Source organism: Orcinus orca, chromosome 6 (genome assembly GCF_937001465.1).
Source record: "Orcinus orca chromosome 6, mOrcOrc1.1, whole genome shotgun sequence".
Taxonomy (NCBI): Eukaryota; Metazoa; Chordata; class Mammalia; order Artiodactyla; family Delphinidae; genus Orcinus; species Orcinus orca.
Genome location: NC_064564.1, coordinates 30,897,036 through 30,913,293, shown reverse-complemented (window position 1 = coordinate 30,913,293; position 16,258 = coordinate 30,897,036). Strand labels below are relative to the sequence as shown.

At 36.1% G+C, this 16,258-nt stretch overlaps 1 protein-coding gene across 2 annotated transcripts in view; it reads right to left on the bottom strand.

Annotated features, from left to right (window-relative positions):
- The window catches only part of CENPP (centromere protein P), a 223,162-nt gene that overhangs the window by 171,768 nt on the left and 35,136 nt on the right, over positions 1-16,258 (bottom strand). For both annotated transcript variants that reach the window (XM_033413619.2, XM_004284117.3), the window contains exon 4: positions 14,344-14,432. In XM_033413619.2, coding sequence (XP_033269510.1) covers positions 14,344-14,432 — 89 coding nt within the window. The remainder of the gene's footprint in view (positions 1-14,343; positions 14,433-16,258) is intronic.

Sequence of the window (16,258 nt, the reverse complement as noted above, 5' to 3'; positions counted from 1 at the left end):
GAGATAGGTATAGGGCATTTAAAAAACACAAAGCTCACTCTTGTTATCAAGATTCTGCCATTTTTCCTGAATAAATGCTCCCTGGATTGCTACAACCCTTTGGTTCATTTCTAGAATTCCAAAAAATTTGATTCTGACAGTTTTGGCCAGTTGTTTTGTTGCTTTTACGGAGGAGAGAATCTTCAAAGGTACTTTACTCTGCTAGTTTCACTGACATCTATGCCTTGAATTTTAAAAGAACTCAGCCAGGGCTCTGTATTAATCATGTCTTTTATTTTCTGTATTCTGATGCTTTGACATCTGGGGCCTTGCTGACCCTGGAGAAACTGTGCCTCCCAAGGTTAGCCCATTCCTAGAGATAGTAAACAACTTGCTCCTGAATGCTTTTCTAACGTGATACAACCAGTCCAGAACCCAGATCTCAACCACCTCCTTTATATTTGCTATTCCCGTATCCACTTGCTCAGGGCTAGGTACCAGAGGTATCTAGTGACAGCCCCTATGACCCACAGCCTCCTGAAATTATTCAAACTAGCCAACCTAAGCCTCCTCACACTGACTCACCTTTTCCTTACCTCAGAAACCACAGTAAAGGCTCTTGACCAGTTTCCCATTCTCCCTCTGTCTCCTGACCTACTCTAGTGCTTCTCCCTGCGGCGCCCAGTGGCATGATGTACCCCTCCCTCTTAGGAACCCACTAAGTAACAAACTACCTTTTCAATGGTAATCATCTTCCTGATCTGTTGGCCTTACCATACTCAAATAATTTTTTTAAAAACCTATTAAAATAGGTTCCCATGCACTTATTACTAACTTTTAAACATTAGCCATGTAGTATATATGAGCATAGATGTTTATTTCACATGTAAGCTGTTGGTTCCTGTAGATAGCAAAAAGACTACGCCAGAACACATACACAGTAGTGGTGAGGTTTATTCTCTCCATACTTGGTCACTCAGCCAAATGGTCCTGTAACCATGAGTTAATAAACTCATTGGAACTGCTTCTCAGAGGGACCTCACCAAACTAGTCTTCATGGAAGCTATAGTGATATTTCTATGAAGGTGACTAATTTGGTGCAGCTCTTCACTGAGTAAATGGCCCTCTGAAGCTGCTTTGAAGCTAATCTTGGTGAACTTATCAGGACTTGGGATAGTAAGTAACTTGTGGATGTCAGTAAGGGGATTAATTCAATTGTGATTCTTGGAAAATGACCTAAATTGCCTCAGACATACAAAAAACGAGCATGTCTGCATAATAATCATTCAGCTTACCTGTACAATGACTAATCTGAGGAGTAGTTTTGTCCTAAATCCCTTCCAGTTATAGCTTTTTATGCTTTTCTGTGCTTTTTTTTTCTTCAAAAATAACAACAAAAATAGTGAAGAAAGCATCTGGCATATAGAATTCATTCTCAAAGAATCCTTGTAACTCGATCAGTTGAGTATATTGTAAACAGTGGTGGGCATGTATTCTTACTGAAGGAGTTTAGGAATCTATGCCACAAGTAATATCACACAATAGGGAATCTGTAAGATGAAGTAATTCCATGTAGAGTGGGTGGCCCAGAGAAACAGTGCTTTGTAGATCCAGTTTTGCTGAGAAGCATTCCCCAAATATTGGCAATCACTCCATGTTGTAAAGGGGAGACCTAGCTCATGGATATTCTTCTAATAGCTCTATTATTCCAATTCCAATAAGTTGCATTATTTCTCAGAAATATTTTTATTCTTTGATTTGTTATTCTTCATATAAACTTTTGGAATGGGGCAGAAGCTTGCAAATACTTTTATCCAGTTTCTTCATTTTGCAGATAGAACTCCACAGAGTTTAAATATCTTTCCTAATTCAGTGGTTAGTCATTAGTTTAAAGGAAAAAACCCAACAAAATTTGTTATATGAAGGTACACTGTCCTTGTTATCACATATTTGTGATTTACACTAAGGATAAGATATGCATACTAAGTGATTATAATACAAGGAAAAATAGGATTCATTTTTAGAGAGTACCTAGAGTTGGTAACCAGCTGGGTACAATTAGGCAAGTTTAGCTCCCTGACCTACTCATAGTCACCCTCTCAGTGAGGCCTTCTCTGACCATACTATTTAAAAATGGATACCTCTCCCTCATCCTGTACATTCTCTATTTCCCATCCCACTTTATTTTCTCCCATACCATTTATCTCTACCTAATATATTACTCATTTTATATATCAGTTTATTTATTGCCTTTTCCTCTTCCTAGAAGATAAGTTTATGAGGGCAGAGATGTTTTGTTTTGTTCACTGCTACATACTAAGCACGTACAATGTTTGCCACGTAATAGGTATGCACTTACATTCCCATAGCATTTATCCCATCATCATTCACCACACGTTATTGGTTTTGCTCATTTACTAGTTTGTCAGCTTCATGAAGTCAGAAACTATGTATCTTTTGTTCAATTATATTCTTAGAGACTAATACAGTACAAAGTACATAATATGCTTTCAACACGCATGTATTTATTTATTTTTAAATTTTCATCCTGGGGCAGGAGAGGTATATTTTAAGCCTGGAAAGTCTTTTTATCCCTGAATATAAGGAAGTGCTCAAAAATATGAAAAGAAGAGTAAAGAATTATAAACCTTTAAAAAAAAGAATGAATGATACCATATCTATAGTAAATATATATGTACACATATACACATATATTGATACACAGGGGTGAAGGGAGATATATTTCTCAAGCACAAGGACTAATGCTTATTGAGAAATGTAAAGGGAAGTGCTGGAGTTGAAAAATCATCATTTTGCAACCACCACAGTAAAAAGTAGATCAGATATGAATCACCAGGGGTGCTAAATATAGGCAGAAATTTTAATGAAGAGTAGTATCTGCATGACCATAAAGTATCTCCCCATAGACTGTCTATTAGTTGTCAGGGAGGAAAAAAAGCAGTGATGATACAGTGGAGAATCACGCAGCAGTTTGACTGATGATCAAAATTAACATCACCTGTAAGGGACAGTTATCTGAGAAGGACAAAACATCACCTATACAGTATTTTGCCTGAGAATACATAACAGTAATTGATGATGAGAAAAAAAATCAAAGACTAAATTAAAAACATTCTATGAGTGGCAGGGAGGGGGAGGCGGAAGAACTGTATGTTTTAAAGATGGCAAAGTCATAAAAGGCTCTAGAATTGCTCTAGATTAAAGAAATCTATAAGACATGACAACTAAATGCAATACTTGACTCTAGCCTGGATCACGTACTGCAGAGGAAAAGAAAATACAATAAAGGACATTATTAGATCAAATAACCAAATTGGAATATGGATGGCAAAGTAGATAAAAGTATTATATCAATGTCAATTTATGGAGTCAATCACAGTACTATAAGAGAATACCTCTACTCAGATTGCACACCAAAGCATCTAGGAGAACACAGCCATGATATATGCATCAGGAAGAAAAACAGAAATGGTAAAAATCTGGGTAAATATAATAATCTATCACTCTTAAATTCTTTAAATTATGTATCATGGTTGAGGGTAAAAAACCATAACTGTCTGATGAGGTTTTCAGTGCATACATATGAATGTAATTCATATAAAAACTATAACATGAAGCAGGGAGAGAAAGGGATCTATACTGTTATAAGGATTCCCAGACTGTAAATGCAATGGTAAAGTATTAAATCTAAATAGACTGTTAAAAGTTAGCTTATGCAGTTGAAATCCGTCCAGCAGCCAATAATAATAATAATATAATAATAATAATATTTTTTTAACGTCTGACAGTGGAAATTACTCTCCAAAGAATATAGGTCCATAAAGAGCAGTAGTTACTTCATTAGTGTACAAGGCCAAAATGACAAGATGTTTTAATCTCCATTAAACAAGGGAGCAAAAAATAAGCTCTTAATCATGTGATGAGGGAGTGAGCCAAGAAATAAATCTTAAAAACTACAATGGCCAAAGTTTAAACACACACGCACACTACAGACACCCAGAGAAAGAAAGAAAAAGACTGTTCTCTTACATAACTTTTTTAAAATAACTGTATTTAAAAGTGGATTAAGTCACAATTCCTTCACCCCCATTCATATCTCCACAGTCTTCCATTATAGAAAGAAAGTGTGTGTGTGTGTATGTGTTTGTGACAGACAGAAAGAGACAGTGTGTTTGTGTGTGTGTGTGTGTGTGTGTGTGTGTGTGTATTGGCTCTTAGAGCTGTAAGAGTGATTGCAATTTATCTATTTTCCCAAGCATAGTTCAAACTTCACTGGATGTAAAACAGATGTTATGGATTTCCTTCACAAAATGTTGGCAGTGGCACATTTCCAATGCAACTAGAGGAATCAAAAAAGTAAAGTAACTCCAAATGTCTCTTTCTCAAGGATAAAGCAAAGCACAGAGAGAAATTTGGAATAACACTTTTAAACTTTTCTTTAAAAATTAAATTCCTAGGAATATTGGGTCTAAAATCAAATGATTATCAGAACTTAATTCACTAAAATATTATCAGTTACTCTCACACACTGCCAGTGGGGATGCAAAATGGTATGGTCACTCTGGTAAACAGTTTGGCAGTTTATTATAAATTTAAACATATTCTTATCATATGTCCCAGCAACCCCACTTCCGGTTATTACCCTAGAGAAAAGAAAACTTACATTCACATAAAAAACTCTATTGAGCAGCACTATTCATAATCACCAAAACTGGAAATAACCTGAATGTCCTCTAATAGGTGAATGGATAAAAAAACTATTATACAATAAAATGGAATACTACTCAGAAATGAAAAGATAGATGAATCTCAAAGGCATTATGCTAAGTAAAGAAGCCAATCTCAAAAGGTTACACACTGTGTGATTTCATTTATTTGACATTTTGTAAAGGAAAAATTCTAGTAATGAAGATCAGAGCAAGTACTGCCATGGGTTAAGAGTGGGGAGAGGGTATAAGGGCTTTTTGGCATTGATGGAACTGTTTAATACCCTGATTGTACTCGTGAATACACAGAAACAATCTAATCAGAATAACACAGAAGGAAAAAACTGAATTAAATGAATGGAGCCACAGGGACATGTCGGACAATACCAACGATTTTACATTCATGTCATCAGAGACCCAGAAGCAAAGAAGAAAAAGTGCTGAGTGAAAAGTATATTTGGAGAAATAATGGCTTAAAACTTGTCAAATTAGGTAAAAAGACATAAACTTACAAATTCAAGAAACTCAGAAAACCCTAGGGAGAATAAACTCAGAGAAATCCATGCTTAAACACATCATAATCGAACTACTGAAAATTAAAGAAAAAGAAAACTTCCTGAATCAGTAGAGGAAAACAAACACATATCATATAGAAGAACAAGGATTCCAAGACAGTGGATTTCTCAACAAAAACAATGGAGGCCAGAAGGAAGTAAAACAACATTTTTAAAGAACTGTCACCCAGAATTCAATATCCAGTGAAAATACCCAAACACATGGAGGCTAAACAATATGTTACCAAATAACCAAGAGATCACTGTAGAAATCAAAGAGGAAGACAAAAAATACCTAGAGACAAATTACAATGAAAACAAGATGATATAAAATCTATGGGATGCAGCAAAAGCAGTTCTAAGAGGGACGTTTATAGCAATACAAGCCTACCTCACGAAACAAGGAAAATCTCAAATAAACAACCTGACCTTACACCTAAAGGAACTAGAGAAAGAAGAACAAACAAAACCCAAAGTTAGTAGAAGGAAAGAAATCATAAAGATCAGAGCAGAAATAAATATAATAGAAACAAAGAAAACAATATCAAAGATCAATAAAATAAAAGCTGGTTCTTTGAGAAGATAAGCAAAATTGATAAATTGATAAATTTGAGGGAGAGGACTCAAATCAATAAAATTAGAAATGAAAAAGGAGAAGTTACAACAGACATGGCAGAAATACAAAGCATCCTATGAGACTACTACAAGCAACTCTATGCCAATAAAATGGACAACCTGGAAGAAATGGACAAATTCTTAGAAAGCTATAACCTTCCAACACTGAACCAGAAAGAAACAGAAAATATGAACAGACCAATCACAAGTAATGAAATTGAAACTGTGATTTAAAATCTTCCAACAAACAAAAGTCCAGGACCAGATGGCTTCACAGGTGAATTGTATCAAATATTTAGAGAAGAGCTAACACGCATTCTTCTCAAACTCTTCCAAAAAATTGCAGAGGAAGGAACACAGCCAAACTCATTCTATGAGGCCACCATCACCCTGATACCAAAACCAGATAAAGATACTACAAAAAAAAGAAAATTACAGACCAGTATCACTGATGAATATAGATGCAAAAACCCTCAACAAAATACTGGCAAGCAGAATCCAACAACACATTAAAAGGATTATACACCATGGTCAAGTGGGATTTATTCCAGGGATGCAAGGATTCTTCAATATATGCAAATCAATCAATGTGATACACCATACTAACAAACTGAAGAATAAAAACCACATGATCATCTCAATAGATGCAGAAAAAGCTTTTGACAAAATTCAACACCCATTTATGGTAAAAACTCTCCAGAAAGTGGGAATAGAGGGAACCTACCTCAACATTAATAAAGGCCATATACAACAAACCCACAGCAAACATCATTCTCAATGGTGAAAAACTGAAAGCATTTCCTCTAAAGCCACAGCAATCAGAGAAGAAAAAGAAATAAAAGGAATACAAATTGGAAAAGAAGAAGTAAAACTGTCACTGTTTGCAGATGACATGATACTATACATAGAGAATCCTAAAGATGCCACCAGAAAACTACTAGAGCTAATCAATGAATTTGGGAAAGTTGCAGGATACAAAATTAATGCACAGAAATCTTTTGCATTCCTATACACTAATGATGAAAAATCTGAAAGAGAAATTAAGGAAACACCCCCATTTACCATTGCAATAAAAAGAATAAAATACCTAGGAATAAACCTACTTAGGGAGACAAAAGACCTGTATGCAGAAAAGTATTAAGACACTGATGAAAGAAATTAAAGACGATACAAATGGAGATATATACCATTCTTGGATTGGAAGAATCAATATTGTGAAAATGACTCTACAACCAAAGCAATCTACAGATTCAATGCAATCCCTATCAAATTACCAATGGTATTTTTACAGAACTAGAACAAAAAATCTTAAAATTTGTATGGAGACACAAAAGACCCCAAATAGCCAAAGAAGTCTTGAGGGACAAAAACGGAGCTGGAGGAATCAGACTCCCTGACTTCAGACTATACTTCAAAGATACAGTAATCAAGACAATATGTTACTGGCATAAAAACAGACATATAGATCAATGGAACAGGATAGAAACCCAGAGATAAACCCACACACCTATGGTCAACTAATCTATGACAAAGGAGGCAAGGATATAAAATGGAGAAAAGACAGTCTCTTCAATAAGTGGTGCTGGGAAAACTGGACAGCTACATGTAAAATAAAGAAATTAGAACACTCCCTAACACCATAAACAAAAGTAAACTCAAGGGCTTCCCTGGTGGAGCAGTGGTTGAGAGTCCGCCTGCCGATGCAGGGGACACGGGTTCATGCCCCGGTCTGGGAAGATCCCACATACCGCGGAGCGGCTGGGCCCGTGAGCCGTGGCCACTGAGCCTGCGCGTCCGGAGCCTGTGCTCCGCAACGGGAGAGGCCACAACAGTAAGAGGCCCGCATACCGCAAAAAAAAAAAGTAAACTCAAAATTGATTAGAGACCTAAATTTAAGACTGGACACTATAAAACTCTTAGAGGAAAACATAGGGAGAACACCGTTTGACATAAATCACAGCAAGATCTTTTTCAATTCACCTCCTAGAGTAATGGAAATAAAAACAAAAATAAACAAATGGGACCTAATGAAACTTAAAAGCTTTTGCAAAGCACCGGAAACTACAAACAAGGTGAAGAGACAACCCTCAGAATGGGAGAAAATATTTGCAAACGAATCAACGGACAAAGGATTAATCTCCAAAATATATAAGCAGCTCATGCAGCTCAATATTAAAAAAAACAAACAACCCAATCCAAAAATGGGCAGAAGACCTAAATAGACATTTCTGCAAAGAAGACATACAGATGGCCAAGAAGCACATGAGAAGCAGCTCAACATCACTAATTATTAGAGAAATGCAAATCAAAACTTCAATGAGGTGTCACCTCACACCATTTAGAATGGGCATCATCAGAAAATCTACAAACAGTAAATGCTGGAGAGGGTGTGGAGAAAAGGGAACCCTCTTGCACTGTTGGTGGGAATGTAAATTGATATAGCCACTATGGAGAACAGTATGGAGGTTCCTCAAAAAACTAAAAATAGAATTACCATATGATCCAGCAATCCCACTACTGGGCATATACCCAGAGAAATCCATAATTCAAAAAGACACATGCACCCCAATGTTCATTGCAGCACTATTTACAATAGCCAGGTCATGGAAGCAACCTAAATGCCCATCGACAGACGAATGGATAAAGAAGATGTGGTACATATATACAATGGAATAGTATTCAGCCATAAAAAGGAACAAAATTGGGTCATTTGTTGAGATGTGGATGGATCTAGAGACTGTCATACAGAGAGAAGTAAGTCAGAAAGAGAAAAACAAATACCGTATATTAATGCATATATGTGGAACCTAGAAAAATGGTACAGATGAACCGGTCTGTTGGGCAGAAATTGAGACACAGATGTAGAGAACAAACATATGGACACCAAGCAGGGAAAGCGGCAGGGTGGTGGGGGTGGGGGTGTGATGAATTGGGAGATTGGGATTGACATATATACACTCATGTGTATAAAATTGATGACTAATAAGAACCTGTTGTATAAAAAAAATTAAATTAAATTAAAAAATTGTTTTAAAAAAGAAAGAGAAATACCATTTGATATCACTTATATGTGGAATCTAAAAAATGGCACAAATGAACCCATCTACAAAACAGAAACAGAGTCATAGACATAGAGAACAGACTTGTGGTTGCCAAGGGGGAGGGGGAGAGGGAAAGGGATGGACTGGGAGTTTGGGGTTGGTAGATGCAAACTATTATATTTAGAATGGATAAGCAAGGTCCTAATGGATAGGACAAGGAACTGTATTCAATATCTTGTGATAAATCATAATGGAAAAGAATATAAGAAAAGAATATCTCTATGTGTATAACTGAGTCACTTTGCTGTACAGCACAGATTGGCACAACATTGTAAATCAACTATACTTCAGTAAAAAAAAAAGACAATGGATAGGGGTTTAAGAGCAGATTATGGGAGACTGGGATTGACATATACACACTACTATATATAAAATAGATAACCAATTAGGACCTACTTTATAGCACAGGGAACCCTACTCAGTACTCTGTAATGGCCTGTATGGGAAAAGAATCTAAAAAGAGAGATGATATATGTATATGTATAACTGATTAACTTTGCTGTACACCTGAAACTAACACAACGTTGTAAATCAACTATACTCCAATAAAAATTTTAAATAAATTTTTTTTAAAGAGCAGATTAGTCAGAAAATGAAGAAATAATTACTGAACTGAAATACAGATCTGAAGAACAATCAGGAATAAGCACAAAGATATGAAGAGATAGAAAATATAAAGAAAGGGTAATATGGATGCAGAAGATGAAAAAATAATATGCCCTAAATTCCAGAATGAGAATCAAAGAAAACCAAGATAGAGTTCCACTTCTACTTAAGATGTAAAAATCTGCAGAGAAGGTCACTCTCAACCTAACATCCTGGAAAATCTGAATAATCTATAAAATCATAAACTTTCTTGAGCCCATCAAAGACCTGAGGTTACAAGGCAATCAAATAAATTAAAATTTTTCTCCCTCTAAGGAGAAACAAGACACATAAACTATTCACCTTTGGTTAAACATAGGGGAGGGAAGCAGTTACCATACAAGTGGATAACAAGAAATCAGCTAAAATTTCAACAAATTCTTAAAGGACAAATGTGGGGTGGATGTCATTTTGGAACAGATGGGAACCCCACACACAAAGGGACTCCACCAGAAAGATCATGGCAGGAGCCCAGAGAGAGCTCCCCTCAGTGACACAGGCACAAAGAGGTGATCAGCTGCTGTTGGGGTACAAAATGAAGCCAGAACTTCTCTTTGGTAGGAAGCAAAAACCCTAAGCTGCTAAAGAAGCAGCAGCAAAGCAGTGCAAGAAAAAAAAAAAACCTTGCCTCCGAGGGAGGAGTAAAAGTCAAACCCATATGATTCTGGGAGAGGGGCAGAAAACACTCCTGCTATCAAGAGAAAGATCCATTGCTTTGGAAAAAGGGGCAGAAGCTTAAATCCCTCTGTTGCACGGGAGGGATACAAAACCCTTTGGGTGCATGATCCTACACCAAAAGCAAGCATAACCCTGGGGTGTGGGGGGAGGGGCAAGGAACTCTCCCCCCCGCAAGATCAACACCAGACCCAGGCTGAGTTTGGCTGCACTGGGGAGGAGGAGCACAAAAACGGGTGTTCTCAACCCCTGAGGTGCAGGTCTACAGGACCTGCCCAATACTAAGGATGGACCATGGAACACAGATCTCCCTTTGTTCCCACCATGAGCCTAGCACCAAGAAACAGGCATCACCACCTACTGCTGAGGGAGTGTCAAGTGCAGGGAGAAACATTCCCCACTGAGATGCAGATATACAGGGACTACTAAAAGTTGAGAGTGAAGCTGGAACACTGATGAAAACCCTCCAGCTCCCCAAACCCTATTCTAAGCATAAGGAAGAACTGAATTTGAAGTTGAGTTTGAATTCACTGCTGGAAGAATTTGAAGCCTTTGGTGCCTAAAAATAATGAAAGAAACAAAAATCCCAAACCCAGCTCAACTGCTGACTACCCTGAATTAAATCCCATACTAAGAGCCTGATAAAAGAAATGTACCCATTTCTGGGCATAACTACTATTTGTTTCAGACTCTACTGTTTTCAACAGACAATGTCCATCAGTCAATAAAAAATTATGGAACACAAAAATTCAAGAAAAAACAAACTATTGTAGACTAATCACCAGAACTGAACTCAATGATGACTCAAATGTTGGTAATATCAGATATGGGCTTTAAAATAACTATGATTGGGCTTCCCTGGTGGCGCAGTGGTTAAGAATCTGCCTGCCAATGCAGGGGACGCGGGTTCGAGCCCTCCTCCGGGAAGATCCCACATGCCGTGGAGTGTGCCACAACTACTGAGCCTGCGCTCTAGAGCCCGGGAGCCACAACTACTGAAGCCCGCACACCTAGAGCCCGTGCTCCGCAACAGGAGAAGCCACTGCAATGAGAAGGCCGCGCACCGCAATGAAGAGTAGCCCCCGCTCGCCGCAACTAAAGAAAGCCCGCGTGGAACAATGAAGACCCAACACAGCCAAAAATAAATAAATAAATAAACAAATAAATAAATTTAAAATGAAATAAAATAAAATAACTATGATTAAAAACCAGAGACAAATAAGAATGGTGGGGCTGGGCAGAGAAGGAAATGGGGAGCTACTGTTTAATGGGTATGGATTTTCAGTTCTATAAGATGAAAAGAGTCATGGAGATGGATGGTAGTGTTGCTTGTACAACATTATGAACGTATTTAATACCAATGAACTGTACATTTAAAAATGGTTAAAAAGGTAATATATATTATATATATTAATATATAATGTTATAGTGTTACACACACAAGTGCTTGGAAAACTGGTAAAATCTGCAAAAGCTCTCTGGATTTCACTAATATCAAATTTCTGGTTTTGATAGTATACTATAATTATGCAAGATGTTATCACTGTCAGAGGCTGGATGAAGTGATCTCCTTGTATATTGTTTTTATTGCAACTTCTTGTGAGTCTCTAATTATTTCCAAACTGAAAGTTTAAAATGTGTAAGAATAGATGAAATAAGATTGGAAAAATACTGATAACTGTTGAAGGTGCCTAATGGGTAGCTACAGGTTAATTATACTATTATTTTTACATATCCATGTATCCCCCCACTTTTCAAAAGTTTGATTCACACCACTTCACTTTTACCAAAGACCTACATTATTACCTCTTTTTGCTAATCGAAAGAAATCTGATGGAAGAATTTTCACTTTTACGAAAAAAGGCAAAAAATGAAAATAACATTCAGGGTTTGTTTTGGAGCGAGCCATCATAAAGACAACATGCACCCTGAGCAGTGAAAGTGGCACCACCAAGCTCCTTCCCAGAAACTACATTCAGCATCTCAGCATCAAGCCACCATAGCTTTGAAATGTGTCTGTGAGCATTTGTGCTGTATCTTGATTTATTTTGTACATCTGTTAGCAAAATGTGTCCTGAGGTAACTGCTTCTTCACTTTACACCATTTTGGCTTACAAAAGGTTTCATAGGAATGCTCTATTTTCTGATGTGGGGGAACCTATATTTAAAATTTTCCATAATAAAACATTAAAGAAAAAAATAACTATGATTAATAAGTTAAAAGATCTAGTGAAAAAAGGTAGATAACATTCATGAAGAAATGGGGAATTTCAGCAGAGAGAGAAAAATTAAGAATCAAATGAAAACACTAGAAATAAAAAAACATTACTTTAGAGATGAAGAATTTCTTTAATGGGCTCATCGGCAGAATGGACTTCAGCTGAGGAAAGAATCTGTGAACTTTAAGATACAGTAATAGAAATTATCCAAAATGAAATGCAAAGAAAAAAAGAGTGAAAGAAATAGAACAGAGCATCCAAACACTGAGACAATATATCAAATGTTCTAACATATGGCTAATCAGAGTTGGAGAAGAAGAAAGAGAACAGGACAGAAAAAGTATCTGAAAAGATGTGGTTGAGAATTTTCACATAAACACACCTTAGAAATAGCACGCACTGTCAAAAAACAATATTAATAGAAACGTTTGAAAGCAGCCAAAAAAATGCATGCACAGACATAAACAATATAGCAGACTTCTTTTCACAACCCATGTACTCCAGTAAACACTGAAAGGATTGCTTTAAAGAAAGCAAACTGTGAAAGAAAGTGTCAATACAATTGTCAATGGTCAACAACACAGTCCTGGTTTTCCTCCCATCTCTCAGTTTTCTAATTTCTTTGCATTATCCTTTAATTCTATTCAGCAGGACATTTTAGAATTCCTCAAGGTTCAGTGGCAGTCTTTTTCCTATTTTCACTCTATATTCTCTCCATAGGCAGTCTCATTCCTGCTCAAAGTTTTAACTTTACCCACTGGCAGATAACCCCAGTGTTTATATCTCCTACCTACACCTCTTCTTAGCTTCCTACTTCTTATTTTTACTTCAGTGTTTCAAAGGCACTTAAGTTCAACATGTCCAAACTGAAGTCACCAACTCATCTGACATGGTCTTCTTCCAACTTTTCCTATCTCAACAAATGCAATCACCATCACCAAGGAGTTAGCACCTGTCAGTGACTCCTGACTCCTCTTATTTAACCAACACCATGCCTATTCAATTGTACTTCCTAAATATCCCCCAAATCCATTCAGCCCTCTATCTCAACCACCATTATTCTAGTCCAAACTACAAACTTCTGTTTCCCTGAACTGTTTTATAGGCTAGTCACTGACCCTCCTGTATCCAATTTTGCACCCCTTAAATCCCTTCTCCCTGCAACATCAAAAATAATTCTTTCTAGGATGTCACACTACGTCACACATAGTTTGACTATGGTCAAACTCCTTATACCAAAATCCATAGTGTGGACCTTACATACGTTGCTAACCTCATCTTATACCATTCTCCCCTGCTCTTGCCCTCTCCCAGACACTCCAGCCTCCTGTTCCTCCCCAGCACAATGCCTGTGTATAAGCTATCCTATCTAGGACCTCTTTTGTTAGTGTATGCCTGCTCATTTTTCAGATATCAGCTCAAGTTTCAGGAAATTATTCTATGTTCTCCCTGAAAGTCAAATTCCTGATACATGCTTCAACAGCACTGTGCAACTCTTATTTGTAGCATTTGCCACAACGATAATTTTAGATTTATTTCTGCAATTATTTAATATAACTTCACTCTAGGCTATAAATTCCATGAGGATCAAGGATTATATCTGGTTTTGCTTACATTTTATTTTAATGCCTAGTACATGGTGAATGTACAATAAATTTTAATTGAGTGAATGAGAGACATAGAAAATATAGGCTTAAATATAAGCCACAATAATGGTGTTATACTTTCAGAGATATTTTGATATTTACTTATCAAGAAAAAAGAACAGGTAAACTTAAAATTGTAAACTGAAAGAAATTCCTAAGAAAAGAAAAGTAAAATATCTTACCTAGACACAAATTCACTTAATTCTGAATATTCGGTGGGTTCCATTATTATGCTGAGGTCAGTAATAACAGAAGATAAACTCTCCTCATTCTAAAATAGGAACAAAAAAACTTTTTTGTATTAAAGCACAGTCAACTTTTAAATAAAATTAAGAGACAAATCTACTTTCAAAATATGCAAAATGAAATGTCACCAAGTAATAGGAAAAAGTAACCAAGAAAAAGTACTGCAAATATGGGTTACTTTTTTAAAAAATTTTTATTGGAGTGTAGTTGATTTACAATGTTGTGTTAGTTTCAGGTGTACAGCAAAGTGAATCAGTTATACATATATAGATATGCACTCTTTTTTAGATTCTTTTCCCATATAGGTCATTACAGAGTATTGAGTAGAGTTCTCTGTGCTAAATGTCCTTATTAGTTATCTATTTTATATATAGTAGTCCGTATATGTCAGTCCCAATCTCCCAATTTATCTCTCCCCTCCCCTTTACCCCCAGTGACCGTTAGTCTGTTTTTTACTTCTGTGACTCTATTTCTGTTTTGTAAATAAGTTCATTTGTACCATTTTTTTAGATTTCACATATAAATAATATCATATGATATTTACCTTTCTCTGACTTACTTCACTTAGTATGACAATCTCTAGGTCCATCCATGTTGCTGCAAATGGCATTATTTCATTCTTTTTTTATGGCTGAGTAATATTCCATTGTATATACATACCACATCTTTATCCATTCCTCTGTTGATGGACATTTAGGTTGCTTCCATGTCCTGGCTATTGTAAATAGTGCTGCAATGAACACTGGGGTACATATATCTTTTTGAATTATGGTTTCCTCCAGATATATAACCAGGAGTGGGATTGTTGGATCATATGGTAGCTCTATTTTTAGTTTTTTAAGAAACCTCCAAACTGTCCTCCATAATGGTTGTACCAATTTATATTCCCACCAACAGTGTAGGAGGTTTCCCTTTTCTCCACACCCTCTCCAGCATTTATTGTTTGTAGATTTTTTGATGATTGCCATTCTGACTGATGTGAGGTGATATCTAAATAGTTTTGATTTGCATTTCTCTAATAGTGACGTTGAGCATCTTTTCATGTGCCTCTTGGCCATCTGTATGTTGTCTTTGGAGAAATGTCTATTTAGATCTTCTGGCCATTTTTTGATTGGGTTGTTTGTTTTTTGATATTGAGCTGCTTGAGCTGTTTGTACATTTTGGAGATTAATCCCTCGTCAGTCGGTTTGTTAGCAAATATTTTCTCCCATTCTCTGGGTTGTCTTTTTGTTTTGTTTATGGTTTCCTTTGCTGTGCAAATGGGTTACTTCTTAAAAGAGTGAAATCAGATCCTCACTCCATACCAAAAACCAAAATGAACTCCAAGTGAATTACTTACTTAAATGTTAACACTGAAACCATAAAGTATTAGGAGGGAATATAGACATGTAACTGATTACTGAGTAAGAAAGAACTTTCTAAGCAAACAATAACAGCAAAAAAGCAAATATGATTACATAAAAACACAAACTATCGATATAAAATGGCTTTATAACTAAAAGAAAAGAAATAAACAGGAAAATTTGTACTATAAAAATGACAAGGAGATATGAAACTTAAAAGAAAAAGGCACATAACATGCACTAAAAACTCAGAGGTAAAAGACAAGTTACATGGAAAAAAAATGTTTGCTCTGACAAGTAATAAGATAAATGTAAATTAACACAATGAGATGACACTTTTACCTATAACATTGTTTTGACAATGCATAACTTAAAATGTTTATATTCTCTGTCTCAGCAATTTGAATTCTATGAATATATCATAAAGAAATGAAGACAAAGGCTAACAGCTTCTTATTACAAAAAGCCAAAAACAAGTCTATATTCAATAATGGGGATTGTTAAATAA